This window comes from Cryptomeria japonica, chromosome 3 (assembly GCF_030272615.1).
Source record: "Cryptomeria japonica chromosome 3, Sugi_1.0, whole genome shotgun sequence".
NCBI lineage: Eukaryota > Viridiplantae > Streptophyta > Pinopsida > Cupressales > Cupressaceae > Cryptomeria > Cryptomeria japonica.
The window spans coordinates 145527442-145545505 of NC_081407.1; the positions used below are offsets into that span (position 1 = coordinate 145527442).

The 18064-nt window shown below is 33.4% G+C and overlaps 1 protein-coding gene across 1 annotated transcript; it reads left to right on the forward strand.

Moving 5' to 3' along the window:
* The first annotated feature begins 306 nt into the window (after positions 1 to 306).
* On the forward strand, positions 307 to 1149 carry LOC131037847 (EG45-like domain containing protein). Its single transcript, XM_059217863.1, has 2 exons — positions 307 to 497; positions 663 to 1149. Exons 1-2 carry the CDS (start codon positions 386 to 388, stop codon positions 965 to 967), a joined length of 417 nt encoding a protein of 138 aa, XP_059073846.1. The 5' UTR covers positions 307 to 385; the 3' UTR covers positions 968 to 1149.
* The last annotated feature ends 16915 nt before the right edge of the window (positions 1150 to 18064 follow it).

An 18064-nucleotide genomic window follows, 5' to 3' on the forward strand; every position in this document is an offset into this window, starting at 1 on the left:
TATGGAATTTATACTATCCCATATAACATGATGAAAACTATAAGAAGATTGTATGACATGAATTAAACCATTATAAATACATAATTAATTTTAAAAAATTTATATATATATAATTTAAATTTTTTCAATATAAAATTTGTATAAAGAATAATTCATTATAAATAATTGAAAAACTACTTAACGAAGTTAACCCTTAAGTTAACAAAAAGGAATCCACAATGAAATCTACCAATGATGAAAGCTAGTGATAACAACAAAGTAAGCTATCAGATACCTTGCTTCATTTACAAGAATAGAAATACAGTGCAAGACATATGCTAAACTCTATATAATAGGTCTCGGACGGTAAATAAAAGCAATCTGAACTCAGTGATTCAACGCAACCATGATGATTTATACAATTATATTTGTTAAAATTTCAATAATTTTGGTGCTTCTGCTTCATTTTTCACTGGCAGATGTGGGCACAGCAACATTTTATGGTCCTCCTTATGTCCGTAAGTATCATTAGCATTTTACCATGAATACCTCAAGGGTGATATGATAGGGAGGAGGATGATGAACAATGGCATACTACTATAAATCTTTTTACACAATACTAACTGGAACTGTACTGATAACCCTAATTCTGGTAGGCTGAATTTTTTATTTGGGTTTTGCAGCAACTTCTTGCTATGGATACAATCAAAGGCAATTTCCAGCAGGCAATCTTTTTGGAGCGGCTAATGATGCAATTTGGGACAACCAGGCAGCCTGCGGAAGGAAGTACAGAATTCGATGTTTGAGCGGAACAAGTAATGAAAGAGTTAATCCATGTAGAAAAAGATCACTTGTGGTAAAGATTCTGGATTACTGCTCTTCTTCTGCCTGCGATAATGGCGACGCAACTTTTCATTTATCTGCTGATGCGTTTTCTCACATTGCTCATTCCTCTGCTAAAAAGATTAACGTCGAATATGAGCAGTAATACTCCATCTACCTACCTAGCATTTTCAATTATCACAAACGCAATTTCACTTAGAGAATGTATAATGTTGGACTGGGCATTTGGCGGGCGAAGGGGATTCTGAAATTTCGAATTTGCTCATCCATGGCTGATCTTTATTGATTATGTTCTTTTCAATTAAATGTGATATTGTCTATATCTTTTTAACAAACTATAAATCAATTAAAAAATAAAAGTTATCATAGAATTTGTCAATTAAACTTATGTACATTTTAAAATATAATATGTATTAAAAAAATCAAATCTAATAATTTCTAGACAATGTTTCTTTTGAGACTATAGTTGGATGCATACAGTTCAATTATATCATCAGAGGACTTGAAATCAGATAGGGGATTCTATGGAACAAAGCATGGATGACTAGAGGTAGCTTTGGACATTCAAATAAGTGGTAAACATAATGAATTATTTAAATTCAGTTGGTTCTAATTGAAAAGGTTTTGATTTATTTTGTATAAAGAATAATTAATTTTTAAAATATTTTAAGTGATTAATTTTGTGTTAAATAAATTCAATTAATTTTACTTGTAAAGACATAAAAAAATAAAATATTTTCAACATCCAGAGTGCACATCTTGGAGACCATATTTTTCTCGATGGATGTCCAAACCCTGTGCGTAATTTCTCTTTACACTTTCCAATTCCATTTGCTCGAAAGTTTCCAAACAGTTTCCTAGAAATCCATTTTAGGCAGATTCTCTAACCACATTGGATGGTGCATAAACAAATCGATCGCTAAAACAATTACGATGAACAACTATCAATATTGTCCGCTGTAGATCAAGATCCCTTTTAAATATGCTTTAATAGATTAAAAAAACAATCATCGAGAGGCGATTTACAATGGATAATTGTTGCTCTTAAACACAAAACACCGTGCATTCTCCAGACGAAATCCAAATTTAGAAAAATTATAAATTTGACACCTGTTAGAGAACCTCCAACCGCCTTAAAAACTTAAATATAGAAATTTAGAAAGGACTGTCGAGCAATAGATATGGTGTCACCGAAACAGAGCTGTTACAATAGTGCCGTTATTTTTTGCATGGAGATAAATGTTTGTAACTGCCGATAATGGAATTCATACGTGCAGTATTCTGTTCCGAATGCTTTGCCAATAAATTCATGAAATGCTGGGCAATTTCATCTTGCAATTCTCTATATTGTGAATCATGCAAATAGTTTTTGAGGGCTCTCGACGCATTTTTTATTACTTTTCTTCCTTTTGAGAAATCTGCTTCAATCTTTTCTTTACTTAGCTTGTGAGTTCGATAGTGTTTTTTTGGTTTCTGTTGTAACTGTCAGTTTTAAACCTTACACATTAGACAATATATTAGATTTAGAGAATGCAAGTTAATTCTAAATGTTTAACACTTTTAAGTCTAAAATTCAAAATTTAGTATTACGTCTGATTTAAATCAATCATGCGCACAATCTTGGCACATAAAGGAAGGTTAACTCAGTGATTCTTGTATTTGTGAAGGGAAAGGGTACAAGTTTGGGTATAGATGCTCTCTTTGTGATTTTGATCTGCATGAATGCTACGCTACAGCTCCTGAAGTTTCAACAAGAGACCGTATATTGCCTCTAACTTTAAGGTGATTTCATGTTTTTGTCATTTATTTTGAAGCTTATATGTATTATGTGGCCTTGAGCATATGATGTAATGAGATAAAAGAGATTTTTGATATTATTGCATTCTCCCATCCTAGCTACCAAGCATTTCTTTTGTTGTATTAAGTCAAATACGCTACAAGGTCTTGTCTCGTAGCAGTTGTTTGCCCATCAACTATTTCCATTTGGTAAGGTGTTTCGAAACATTAAGACCTCTGCAATTTTTGGGCATCTGTCAAAAAGAATGCTCTTCAACCAGATATTGGTTTCTCTTGCACTCTCATCTGTCATTATGATCCAAACTCTTTAAGTTCTTAAAGAAACTGTTGTGTAAATAAAAATGTTTTCTTGTGAAAAGGTTGAAGATTAATTTGTACCATTAAAGATATGTTTTTTATTCATTATTTTTTAGGTTTATTTTTTTGGAAAATTTATTGAATGTTTATAAATGCTTTAAATGGCATAAACAGACCATTGAGACTATTTTCCCAAGCTTTCAATCAGATTGGGGATACAAAATAAAACCCAAACAAAAATGACGAGGAGATTGGCAATATTCTTGTTTGTATTAATTTTGGAAATGAAACTTTTACAAGTAAACAAACTACAAATTGATTACAATACTTGCAGGTGATACTCCCAATTATATGCTTGTCCTTCTTACAACTCTCTCTCGCACACACAACTCACTTGGAGCTACTAGTGCTTGGAGAAATCATTGCAAACTGGCCAAACACAACATAGGTGTTTTCGCACACACTCAGAAAATTCTCTGTTGTTGCACACACTTGGACTCACTCCAACTAATTCAGTGACTTCTACTTTTGATAGGGAAAACTTTATTTTCTTTTGTCAAAACTACCTACCCAAATTAATTTCACTGGTAATCTCTAATGCACATTAGGAGCAAGGGGGGTGAAAATCCCAAAGTCTTCTTGCTGCTACAAGTTGCTTGTTGCAAGAAAACTTCTGGGTAGCAATAAACTCCTAATAGGTAGGTGGATCAATGGCAGGCTCACGGCAAAAAAATTGAAATTTTAAAATTTCCAACACTCGCCCTTTGTTCTTAGCCAACAAATAAGATCAACCCTCATCCAAATCAACAATGCCCAAGTTTCTTCTTAGGCGCTCAAAATTGTCCTTGCTCAATGGTTGTTGCTTAGACCTACAAAACTCCATTTTGATTTCACTATTCTCAACTAATTCTCTAATAAAATGATAGCTAATATCAATGTGCTTGCTTCTTCCATGAAACAAATGATTTTTCATCAAAGCTATTGATGAAACATTGTCACAATAAATTATCCTTCCATCCTCTTCTTCTTCCTTCAAATCTGCCAAGATTCTTCTCAGCCAAATAGCTTGATATGTTGTTACATTCACTATTATATACTCATCCTCAATTGTAGATAGGGAAATAATGGGTTTCTTCTTAGAATCCCATGAGATTAATCCTAAACCCAAATGGAACACATAGTTCGATGTGCTCTTCCTTTCATCTACACTTCCTACCCAATCACTATTTGTGTAACCAACCAGCTCAAAAACATTTGTTGTAATACAAAATACCATATCCCTTGGTGCCATTCACATACCTCAATATTCTCTTACCCACTTGCCATTGGATGTCCAAAGGAGTCTCCATAACTATGGAAATTAGACTCACTGCATGCATTATATCAGGCCTAGTTGTTGTCAAATACATTAAACTTCCTTGATCAAACTCTTGTACATGGTCGGATTCACAGTGCTAATGCAATTTTATTTGCTCAACTTAAGACCTACGATTGTTGGTGTTGGTTCAGGCTTACTATTTTACATTCTAAATCTCTTTAAGATCTCATTTGCATACTTTTCTTGAGAAATAAAAATACAATCATGCATTTGTTTTAGTTTTATGCCTACAAAAAACCTCAGGAGACCTAACTATATCATTTCAAACTCTCTTTTCATACCCTCTTTAAAATTAATAACGAGGAAATCATCATCCCCAATGAAAACTAAATCATCTACATATAAGATAACAAATAGAATCTTACCATTTGTTGCCTTGATGTAAAAAGTGGGCTCACCATCGCTTTTGCTAAAGCCATTGCTCATCAAATATGAGTCAATCATGATATACCATGCTTGTGGAGCTTGGTTCAACCCATAAAGAGCCTTCTTTAGCCTATATACATTGTCTTCATGACCTAGAACTTCATAATCAGGTGGCTGCTCCACATAAACTTCTTCTTTCAATACTCCATTCAAGAAGGTGGACTTCATGTCTATTTGAAACACCTTCCATTTATGCTAGGTTGCAATTGCTATGACTATCTGCATGGTTTGAATCCTTGCAACAAGGGCATACGTCTCATCATAATCTCTTCCAAACTGTTATTTGTACCCCTTGACAACCAATCTTGCCTCATGTCTCTCTATTCTTCCTTTGACTTTTCTTTTGGTCTTATAGACCCATTTTACACCACTAACTTGTTTGTTGGGAGGCAAATTAGTTAGCTCCCAATTTCTATTTCTTTTTATTACATCTATTTCCTCATCCATGGCCTCACACCATTTCTCTTCTTTCACTCAAGACCTATGTAACTTGACTCCAATGGCCATCTCTATAAATTCTTTTTCTATATATGATAGTTCTTAGGAATGTTGATACAATTTATAAAATCATAAATAATTTGTTTTTGTTATCTATGAAATTTATTGTCCTTCATGAAGGATTCAATGTACCATATGTAACTAGAATTTATTCTTGATCACATCATCTTTGCGGCACCTTGGTATTTAACTCAAGATATATAACCAAAATAATATGACTTTAAATTTATAGATTAAAAAAAAAGAAAAAGTAAATAAAATATTAATTAATAAATGAATATGTTATTCAATTTTCTTTGTGGTTATTATTTTGTTGCCTAATCTTTAAATAGGAAATTTGGGCTATATTAGTAATAATAAATATAAATATTAAACAATTCATAATTAAATATTAAATGCACAAGTCAAGTGTTCGCTATCCTATCGATCAATATGGCATCAGATACATTTTTCACCTATATTAATGCTTTTAATCGAAGCAAGAACATAATCTATGTAAGACATATGCAAACCATATTTGCTATAATTTCGGTAAGTTTGGCGATTATCCTTCAATTTTGTGTGGCAGATGTGGGCACATCAACTTTTTATGGCCCTCCTTATGTCCGTAAGTATCGTTAGCTTGATAATACATTTCACCAGTACCTTTTGCTTTACGTTTGATTATTATATTAGGGGCTCTGATTTGATATTCCAAGCAGGCAATCTGTTTGGAGTGGCTAATGACGCGATTTGGGACAACCAGGTAGCCTGCGGAAGGAAGTACAGAATCAAATGTTTGAGTGGAACAAGTAATGAAAGAGTTAATCCATGCAGAAAAAGATCCCTTGTGGTAAAGATTCTGGATTACTGCTCTTCTGCTGATGCGTTTTCTCACATTGCTCAAATTTTTTTGGGAAGTTGGACTCAAAATAACACTCTAATCATGACTTGACTTAGCTCTTTCATGTGAGGAAAGGCTATTCAGTCTTTAGGATGTATCAGTCAATAAGTTACGATGTATGAGGATAATTTATACATTGGTACATTCTAAAATCTGGATAGACATTTCTATTATTAGGAATTTGAGGCCTTCAATTTTTATATAACATTTACATAGAATTTAAAAATTGTCAAAAGAGTCAATGCTTAGAGTGTGCTCTTTAAGTCCAACCTAATGATTCTTTGCCAATTGTAGCTTTTTTATGTGGACTTGGAGCAGCAATAGTTGTTTTTCGTCTTTTAGAATCATGGTGGGTATTTGGATGTTATGTGATAAGTGTTATGCCTCTTCAAGGATGTTGATAATATGGAGTTAACCTTAAATTAACAACCTTTCTCAATTGATAAAATCAGTGTCAAATCTTATCCCTCTAATCTTGTAATTGTTGATATCTAGCCATGCAAGGTTTCTATGCCCATGAAATCTTGACCATCAAGATCCCTCAGTGCATCTTAGTTAGTTGATTTTTTGATTATTTGAAGCTCCAAGTTGTCCATCTAAACTTTGAATGGTGCAACCACATTCAACCACTACAAGAAAAACTAATATAAACCATTCACATCTCCTTTTTTGTTTTCCATTCACTTGGGTCTATTCTTCTTCATTTTTTTCCCCCAACATTAGATTGGAAGAAGAGGAAACCTTATTTATTGAACCCCAATTTCTAGTGACTCTTGAAACTATTTCTCCTTGTTCCAAAATCTATGCTACATTATTTTTAACTTCTTCAAAAGTGGGATTTATATTGATGATTAGATCTACCTTTGGCAAGGTTTCTTTTGTTTGTGTTAGTACTACAACATTAGCCCCTTGGGTATTCTTCATTTGCATATCAATGCATAGCTTTTCCTCTTTGTTCCCTTGGACTCCTTCATTTGCCTATTGTGTAGTGGAGTTTCTTTCCTTTATCTCTATAGTATGTTTTCTATCAACCTTAGAGATAGCCATAGGGGATCTGAAAGAATATCTTTATAAGAGTTAGCTATGCCCTTGAAGATTTGGTAGATTGAAAACTCCAAAGGTGGGCCTTGGAGACAAATCCAAGTTGGGGAAGCATACCCCATATCGACAGAAGGGTTGAAGCTAGACTTCCATTTATGAAGAGAGATACTATTATTAAAACCCTTATCTAAGGCCCATGGTCCCCCATGAATAATTTTGACCAAATCATCTTAATTCACAAAACTAAAAAGGAACATGTTGTTGTCCCCATTGCACTAAAACTTACACTACCTTTAATCTTCCAAACATCTTCAACCCATTTTCTAACTTGATCCACATTAGGTCCAAATTCTAGGAATTTACCAATAAGGAAAGATTCAAAATTTTTTATAGCAACATTCAATAGATCATTTAGTACCTATACTTCCAAGCCTTCATTCACTTTGGAAATCTTGAGGTCTTCTTTGTTGGGTCTCCCATCTTCATTGGGGGAGAGATAAGGCCTACCAAATTTTCAACATACAAGACTGAGTCTTATTCACTAAAAAAGGAGTCAAGGCCAGGGTTTACTTTAGTGGCGAATATTCGCCAATGGCGAATATTTCATGTCAGCGACCTGGAAAATGGCAAATATATTATACCGATCGGGGGTGGCCATGTCGCCTTAACTTTATAAATATTCATCAAATGCATGACCCAATTGCTTATTGCTTTATGTAATTAATTGTATCTCTATCAATATTTCGCCAATAGATTCTACATTTTCCACACAGTAAATTCAATATTTTATCCTACACTTTCCAATGTTGTCTTAATAGACGACCATAATTCACCAATAGCCATATAGAGATTTATTGGCCAGAAGGACCCAATTCACTTGGAATTTTGCAGAAGCGTGTCTCAATTCACCCTAATTTTTGCCAACTCTATTATAATTGCCAATTAATTTGATGACCCATAATTGCCTCAAAAATTACATAAGACGTGTTATAGTTAAGCGTGATTCACCAAATATTTGTATACCATATTAATTCCCCCCCCGAATTTGCCAAATAAGGATTTGTATAAATACAGTCAAAGATTAGATTTATCTCTACACAATTTGGTCAGTTTTGAGCTCTCAATTCGGATCACTAGTGAAGTTTCAGACTAGGAACAACCATTGTTGCTAACTACATTAGCGGCTGCTAGTGACCTAAAGGTAAGTGACCATTTTTTGAAGTCTTATAATATTATTCTAAATTCATCTCTATCTATTTGCACTATTGATTTCATTCTTATTCAGTGGGGACCCGTCAGTGGTCACTCGAGAGACCTCAGACATCTAGATTGTAGGTCGTAGGGCCAATGAATCATATAGTCTATTATTACTTCTTCAACAAGTTGCTATTTTTTTTTTAGCCTTTATTTCATTGGAGATGTCAAACAAGAAGAAGGGTAGGAATCTTGAATGTGGGGAAGGCCAAGAGAGGCCAACAAAACACATAACATTGTCATCACAGTTTGGCATTGGTAAAGATTGTGGTGAAAATCAGGAAGGTACATAATCATAAGTACAAGTACAAGATTCAGAACCTACATTGCATATTGAACAAGGCGGCAAACCTGATATCTCAGATCACGATGAACTGGAAGAAGATTTTCTGGTACATACCCAGGTTAGCTGGAATGATATAATCGACTTGGGTGATAATGCCAAGAATGATAATGCACAGAAGGGAAAAAGAAAAGCTAAATCAAAAAAGGACCGGGAGTGGGATATGTCAGTGAGGAATTTTCAAATTAATTGGGTGTCAAAGTATCCATTCATTGAACTAGTGGAGAATCCAATTGAAGGCGAGCCTCCAATAGAATGTAGGTGTAAGATTTGCGCTTGGAAACATAAAAAGGAAAAGAGGGTACAACTAGAAATTGACACCATAGAAAAGCATATGGGTAAAGTTTACGAAAAACAAATGATAGATGGAGTTGAAAAATCAGTGATAAGATGGAAAACAAAGGAGGAATGTAAGCATGTGATTAATGCCAAAGAATTTTATTTTAAGGATAAAATACAGACAAAACCTGTTGAAGTTAAAGGTTCTATTGAAGCTATTCTTGGAAAAGCAATGCAAAGAGAACAACTGGGAAAAGTTGTTCGGTTAAGCGTTGTTTTTTATATTTTGAGCATAGGGTGTGCTATGACAGACTACCCATCAATGAGTGGTTTATTAGACTTTTTGAAAGTTCCTAACTATCCTAATAGTCACTAGTTAATAAATAGTGGATGGGAATGGGCAAGTTGTCTTGCTGAGGTTGAAAAAGAAGATGTAAAGGAAAAAATAAGAGAGTCAAACTTTATTGCATTGTCTTTAGATGAAGTTGCGATAGTAGATAATACTTCATGGGTATGCATGCATGTTTATACTGTATAGAATAATGCCCGCCAAACTCATCTACTATCTGTTGCTAAAATGAAGGATAGTGCGATAGCGGAAAATTTATTTCAACTAGTAAAAAGTTGTTTAATGAATATGGAGGTATGGATGACATGACGATTGCCAAAAGTTGGTGTGTGTTGGAGCGGATGGAGCTTCAGTAATGCAAGGTCATAGGAATGGTCTTTGCGCAAAGATGGAAAGTTCTTGTGCACGCTACATTACTGGAATTCACTGCATGGCCCATAGAATGAATATAGCTTTTGGAATTGTGAGCAGGAATGCTCCAGTAAAAAAAATTGAACATTTAATCTCTCTGTAAATCTTTCCCATAAATACACGAGTGTGCGAAATTGGTAATATTGTCAGTGCCACTACCAAATTGGAAGTTGTCCGTGCTGAGTGGATCACAGTTAGGCAACGTCAGTGACAAGGCATTAATACATGTCAATTAGGATCGTGCAACATTATCGACCATCCACATAACCTACTAACCAATTGTAATTGATGATCAAAGTTAAGGCACGGGGTTAAGATTTGATACATGTCTCCATTCCGGAGACTTTTTGAAGAACTACGTTTCCTTCAAAAATTTGGACCGAAATAAAACTTCAGCCATTGCTCTATGATCACCGAATGATCTTAAATAATATATTTAAAATTATAAATTGATGGATGTTGCATAACTTTGGCATTGACCCACATGATGAGTCACAACTCTTGAAAAGTGGCTATTAATTACACTGAGAGGTGTAACACTACAATGACACCCACCCATTTTTTTACCATGTAATTTTAATGATTACAAATTTAAAAAATAAAAAATTAAAGACTACAATCTAAATTTAAAAGAAACTTTCTATTAATATTATTTATAATAATTACTAGACACTGAATAATTTAAAAGTAATTTTAAGAGTAAAATCTATATTAAAGAGAAACTTTCTATTATTATTATTTATTAAATATAAAAATAATTTAAATCTAGATTTAAAAGAAAAAAATCTAAATTAAAATGTAACATATTATAATTAATTATTAAATGTAAAAAAATAAAAATTTAAATCTAGATTTTAAAAAACTTCTAATTTAGAAAATTATGTTTTTAAATCTAGATTTAAAAGAAACTTCTATTTTTTTTCATGCAAATACTTTCATATTCTAAAATAAGACTAAATTATAATAAATATTAATCATATGAAATTAATTAATCTATGCTAAAAGATAAGACTAAATTCTAATAAATATTAACCATATGACTAGAGGTAAAGGTTTTTTAAATTTCATATCTCTCGACATCCTCTATATAAATTTAGTTTGTAAAATATAGGTATGCTAGTAGATAACAAAAATGGTAATGAAATCACCAATAAAATATTTATTTTTCCATAAATAACAAAAGATTAGCCAATAAAAATTAAACAATTTTCAAATGGTAGATAAAATCCGCCACTACAATTAAATTATTTTTCCTTCACAATAAAACTTTTGGCCCATACACTTATACATATTTTCTTTTAAACGCAAAACATTCACCTCATACATTATATATTTTCCCCCACAACAATGAATTATTCGCCAAGATTTTATGGAATTTTCATACGTTAAAAAAAAATCACCAATACAAATAATTTTTTTTTCTAATTTGAAAAAATTTCACCATCAATATGAACTTCCCCCCCCAAAAATAATGTTGGATTCGCCGAGATTTTACACTTTTTCCCGGGTGGGGAGGGGGTTTCTTAAATCTATCCCTGGTTAAGGCCCAAAGGTAGAGAGTCCACGACCTTGTACTTTCCTTGATCACCTTTCACTTTGGTATTTTCTTAGGACGAATCCCAAGGAGCAGATGAAAGTAACAACAATATGTAGGGGTTCCCAATGCCCCCATTGTTGAACCCATAATAGAAATACCCTTTGAGAAACAGGAAATTCAAAATTGTAGAGAACAAAATGCCCTATTATGTTAAGGCAAATAAAAATAACGTTTTGTTGGTCCAAAGAGGCCAAATCATTTAACATTATGACCCCTCCTTTGGTGAAACAACCTACCTTCTCTTGTTGTTGCTACATGATATGTTGTTTTTCCTTTCATGATCTTCTTATGCTAATTTTTAGTAGGTTGTAAGTAGTCTTGATCTTCCTCTTCCAAACTAGACTCTTCATGCTCCTCTTTAATCTCTTTATACAATTATTCATTCTAGTGTCAATCCCTTACCTAGTGAGTACTATAACCTTCTTCTTAGGTTTGGATTTATTTTTCTTCTTTATTTCCATCACTTGTTCCTGTCTAAAATATTCTTCATTAGATGTAACAAAGGACCATATGTACATCCTTTGGAATCCACTTACTCCTTGCTGAGGAACATTTGGATAACTCAGGTTGCTCTTTGCAAGTCATCACTTCTTCATGGTGTTTCAGATAACTCAAGTTGCTCTCTACAAGTCATCACTTCTTCATGGTGTTTCAGATAACTCAGGTTGTTCTCTACAAGTCATCACTTCTTCATGGTGTTTCGACATTCTGAAAGAGCTACCTTACCTTTTCACACCTATATAGGTCATGTGTCTCATCTCCACACAATATACATTTATTCTTCTTATCACCTCATCATTTAGTAGCATAGTGAAAAACATTTCCTTTGTTGAAGTATGTAACATTATTTCTCTTATTATTTCTTCCTCAACCTCTACTTCCTCTATAGTTGTTAATTAACTTCAATATAGTGCCATTACGAGTTATTTTTCATGGCATAAGTATTCCTTTTTCTCTCTAAGGAGGCTATATGTATCCTCCATCATTCCTTTCATTTGTATTGAAATTATGACTATGACATCCTTGGTGGCAATGGTTTCCTCCATTCTAAACTAGAGATTAGGAATTTGGATAGTCTTCAGTTAATTGAAAGTCGCATTCTCAACAAATAACATAGTATGTTGAACTAGCCTTTGTGGTTTTTATTTCTACATGTAATTTGGCAACAATCCTCTCTCCTTTTGCTTTTGAATAGTCATTCCAGACATGACCTTCTTGAGAACATTATGTGCTCCATATCTCCTTTTCCTTTCGTTGGTGTAAATAAATATTCATCATGGATATTATTACACTATACTTAAGTTTACTTAGGTACATGCATTTAATAGTAGTTTGGGTATGAGACACTTGGGTGTTTGTGCCATATTAGGATAGTGTGTGTAGGATAATTTCCACCTTTTATGGTGTTGATCTTGTTACTACTTTATCATATCCACTTATTGTGGAGTGATAATTCCACCTTCAGTGGGTGATCCACCTCATGTGGAATATTTTATTGTTTCTCCTACCTACCCACACCTATTTCCTACCAACCCTTGTTTCTTATTGGGCCACATGTCATGTTTGTGTGCTCACATATCCATATAGCCTTGCCTATATAAGCAGACTCATCTACATTGTAAACAACAACAACGATTGATGATCCAGTTGATCACATTTTGCATCTTGATAGAATACAATTTATTCCTATCATCTATATTTTCTCTCTCTATTTGTTCTTTTCATTGCCTCTAGATCTTGGGAAAATCTCAGATGGTATCAGAGCCATTAGAGTTTCATTGGTTTTCCAATTGAGAGAAATTTGATGCTATTCGGGGTTGTGTATTTTGGAGCTTTCTATTGCTTGTTATTATAGAAGCTTGATAGGTCAAATAGTAGGTTACCATTGGATTGAGGAGGTCCAAGAAAGTTAGTTTTGCCTTTTGTTTCATCCAATTTGAACTTCGGAGGCCAAATCTAGAGGCATTTGAAGTTTGAAGCTATGAGGAAATTTTCCAAAAATTATAATTTTGTGGGCAATTTTCAAATAGTGACATCTCACTCACCTGGACTCCTTTTTTTGAGAATTTTTTTTCGTTTTGGGGTAGAATTTTGTGATCTGTACAACAATGCAGAATTTTTCTGATTTTCGGATACATGTTTTTCTAAAATCGTGAAATCTCAATTTTAGCAACTTTTGAGGCTTCGTTTGGGCTCATATGGATTCCTTTTTAGGTGCTGTTTATTTTTGAACGTGCATAATTCTTTGTCTAATTTCATAATCTGCCATTTTTTTCTAGTGATTTTGAGCAGAAATTGTACTTTCAGTACTTGGTCATTTTTTGGCCTATTTGGCAATTGTAAATGCTTAGATCTCAATTTGATCTTTTGCATAATTAATTTGAGTCTATGAGAGCTTCATTGGGGTAGCTGTAATCATTGAAATCAGAAGTCCACATTGCCATTATTTGCAAGTGCCAACATGATCTTTATATGAGGGCTTAGTTGTTCATTTATATCTCTTGGTGAAATTCCATTCAGAGACATCTTCATCTGCAGTTTTCTACAGGGCTTCTTTGTTGGTGGCATCATTTTCATGTTTCCACATTTGAATATTTTATCATGGTGTATTCTCTTGCTTGAGCAATGTTGTACTCACACTATCATAAAGTGCCACACCTCTTTGTATCTTGTTATTGTTGACTACTTGATGTAATCCTCTTGTACACATAGATTAGGAATATCTTGTGAGACATGGTGCATGACTCCAATTGAGACTTAGATTATACACATTTGTGCATGGATCCCATGAGACTTGGATTGTACCAATATTTCTGCTATTTACAAGTATCCAGATGATGCTCAAATTAGGTTGTCTCCATGTCCGATCTTCATTTTGCTGCAGTGAGTAATTAATCATCATCGACTTGGTACCTATTTTTGTCTCACTTTGACATTATTGGTGTAGCATTGGCTCTCTTTCTTCTTTATGGGGAGGTATTTTGGTAATCGTTATTGGACCATCTTTGCAGGAGATTCGACATTGAGGGAGGACTTCATGGTCTCTTCTTCTCTCTTATAGGGGGGACATATTTTTTGTTCTTCTCATTCATCATTGAGAGCATTGTGTGCTTTCATCATCTCTCTTTTGGGGGAGGGTTTTTTCCCATTGGGTTTTTCTCTCTTTCTTTGTTTATGGGAGATTTCATTTGCATTTGTACATGGATACCTAACATGGCCTCATAGCCGGGACCCATCTTGCATTGCTTAGTTGCATTGTAGACTTTAGTGCATTCTCCTAAGTTGCACTTATGGGGGGGTTTTGGTGTAAATAAATATTCATCATGGATAGTATTACACTATACTTAAGTTTACTTAGGTACATGCATTTAATAGTAGTTTGGGTATGAGACACTTGGGTGTTTGTGCCACATTGGGATAGTGTGTGTAGGATAATTTCCACCTTTTATGGTGTTGATCTTGTTACTACTTTATCATATCCACTTATTGTGGAGTGATAATTCCACCTTCGGTGGGTGATCTACCTCATGTAGAATATTTTATTGTTTCTCCTACCTACCCACACCTATTTCCTACCTATCCTTGTTTCTTATTGAGCCACATGTCATGTTTGTGTACTCACATATCCATATAGCCTTGCCTATATAAGAAGGCTCATCTACATTTTAAACAACAACAACGATTGATGATCCAGTTGATCACATTTTGCATCTTGATAGAATACAGTTTATTCCTATCATCTATATTTTTTCTCTCTATTTGTGCTTTTCATTGCCTCTAGATCTTGGTAAAATCTCACACCTTCTTTTATTCTCCTTTTGCTTTGATTTCACTTTAAATGGTTAGTTTCTAAATTTTTAACTGGAGAAAGTCTTTCCTTAAGATATTTAGTTTCATCATTTTTTATTTTTCTCTAGGGTTGTGCTTCAATCTGGTAGGTCATTGTAATTAGGTCTATAGACAAGTCAAAGACTTGTCCATTAAAATCCACACTATTTTATTTTTGCAATCTGGATGTGACCCATTCAATTTTCTATTTCCTTGAGAGTGTTTCTCTAATTTGTGGCATACCTCCATAAACCTTTTATCAAAGGCCTTAGTTGACTCATTATCGCTTTGTATCAACTCTCTTATCTTTTTGTCACTTTCAATAAGAATGTGTTGGCACCTTCAAATTCAGAAGGAATTTGAAGCGATCATGTTGAAAATTTTGATGAGGCACATGAAAGATACCCATAATTTTTTTTAAGTGCGCTACTTTTGAGGCTTGTATTTCACGTTTGATCGATTGTCATGAAAAACCAATATTTTTCTTGTATTTCCAGCATATTTATATACCCCTTTGTCTATTTTAAGAACCCCAAGGCATCATTTGACATGTTGTCCAAGTACAAACCATTTCGAGTTTGCAGTGATTTGTTGTTTGTATAGTGAAAAGTTTTTCAAATACCTAACTTTAAGCATTTAGATTTCACATCCAAATGATTATTACATCAAGCCCATATTTTTGTGATTCAACTACAGATGGAATTTGGAATTTTCTTCTCTCCTATTTCTTCTCATTCTCGTTCATTTGTAGAGGTTCCATTCTCTAGTTTTGGCATATGTAATTGTTTGTAAAGGTTAATTTAGGATTGGGTTTTGAAGTTTTAATTTTAATATGTTGTAGTAAAAATTGTGATTATGATAAGTAAGCTAGTTTGCACAGTATGGATTAAAAGTATGTTGTGCTTCTCCTAATTGTATGCAATTTTCTTTTGAACCATAATAATCAAGGATTTCTAGGGTTCTTGTTGTACATTTGTTGTAGTAGGTGTTTTGTTGAAGGCTCATGTTCAAGGAACATGTGAAATCTGACTTTTAGCTGAATACTGAAGATCAATGTATTGCATCTCAAGATCATAAAGTATGTCATGAGTATACCCATAAGAGGTCTTATTATTGTAAAGAAATAATAATGAAAAGATCATTGGTTATGTGTTTATATCATTGTCATTATTGGTCATTTCATCCTGACTCTGTGAATGGATAAGGGACTAGTCAACTAGGTTTTCTTGTACAAGTGTTGGAGGGAATTGAATTTCAAAATATCATAAATATTTACCTTGCTTTATGTTTTGTCTTTCTTTATGAATTATTGTAATTATTGTGTTCTCCATTCTTATCAATGAAGTTTGCCCAAGATTTGAGCCAGTTTTGAGTAATATTTCATGTTTCTTGGCATAATTTGGTGAGAACACCATCTGTTATGCAACATCTTGTTGAGCATGTGATCATATTATTTGGTGTTACTGAGAGGGTCATCCCCCTAGGTCCAAGAGAGCCTAAAGTGTAGGGAAAATTCTTATTTCCTATTAGTTGGCCAAGTCCAATGTTAGGATTTAATATAAAGTCTAGCTAAATTTTAGATCTTAACATTTTGTGGATTTGGGAACCAAAAAAATGGATGGCATATAGAAATTTACTAAGAAAGTATCCTCAACTTCTCCCTAAATACTGTTGTGTTCAGGATATGTCTTCATATACCAATGTAATTCATCATTTCTTTTAGAGAACACAAATTCCAATTATCTCTTCTTCTCTTCTTGTATACATTTTCTCTCCCATAGGGATTCAAATAGGAAGACATTGAGTGCAACTTCAATATTGTCCTAGCTAAAGACTGGTATATTGTTTGAGGCTTCCATTTTATGATTTCTTTGATTTAGGTTTCTAATTTTGGGGATTTCCATTTTTTGTCTTCTTAATATTTTAACTATCTAGGGATTCTCTTCTATATGCTTATCTCTCTTCAATTTAATATCAAAGAAATTGCTTCCCAATACCTCTTCCTAGGAAAATTCTTGCTCTACTTTTTCTTCTTTCTTTGATTCTTCTCTCCTCTACATTATCTCTTTCACCAAATTTCTCCTACTCTTATATGGCTGCGGGGATGGATCCTAGTTAAGGGGTTGTGATTGGACTCAAAACAATATTTCCTATTTTTATTTTTAAGTGACATTTGATTGTTTAGTGACCTCAAATCTTTGCCCAAATTAATTTAACTTCAACTTCTTTATTTTTCTCCTTTTTTCATAATTTCCTTATACTCTTATTAACTAATTCCTCCAAATATACTTTCTTTAAGGGTCAAATATCCAGAGCTTGCATTGTTAGATAGAGACAAACCTATCTCAATGATCATTATGAGACCATTTAATCCTATAACCCTCTGCTACATGGATCCATTGATCTTGTGGAGATTGATGGATACTATTCTATTATGGGTCTTGCATGTTATAGTCCTCTCTTTTCTCTGTATCTATTGGGAGTATGTGGATAACATGGCATATGTGGTGATATAAGCTTAACAATCCTATTTAGATTTTGGCACATCTTGGCACCAACATGGAGATATGTGAGCATATTCTAGAGGCATTCAAGTTGTCTCTATTTATTCCACCTTTGGAGTGGGAATTAAGTAGAATTATAACACAGGGTTTCCATCTTTTGAAATGAAGATGAATTGTTGAGCAAGATTGATGTGATTTATCCTTGCACTACTACTTGTTGACACTTTTTCAGATTTTATAGAATCTAATAGATTGTGTATATTGTGAATACTCAATTATTCTTTAATTCTATTTGGAAAACTTTAACTACTATAATTTTAATATAATATGAAAGCCTTACTTTCTTTCTATATACCA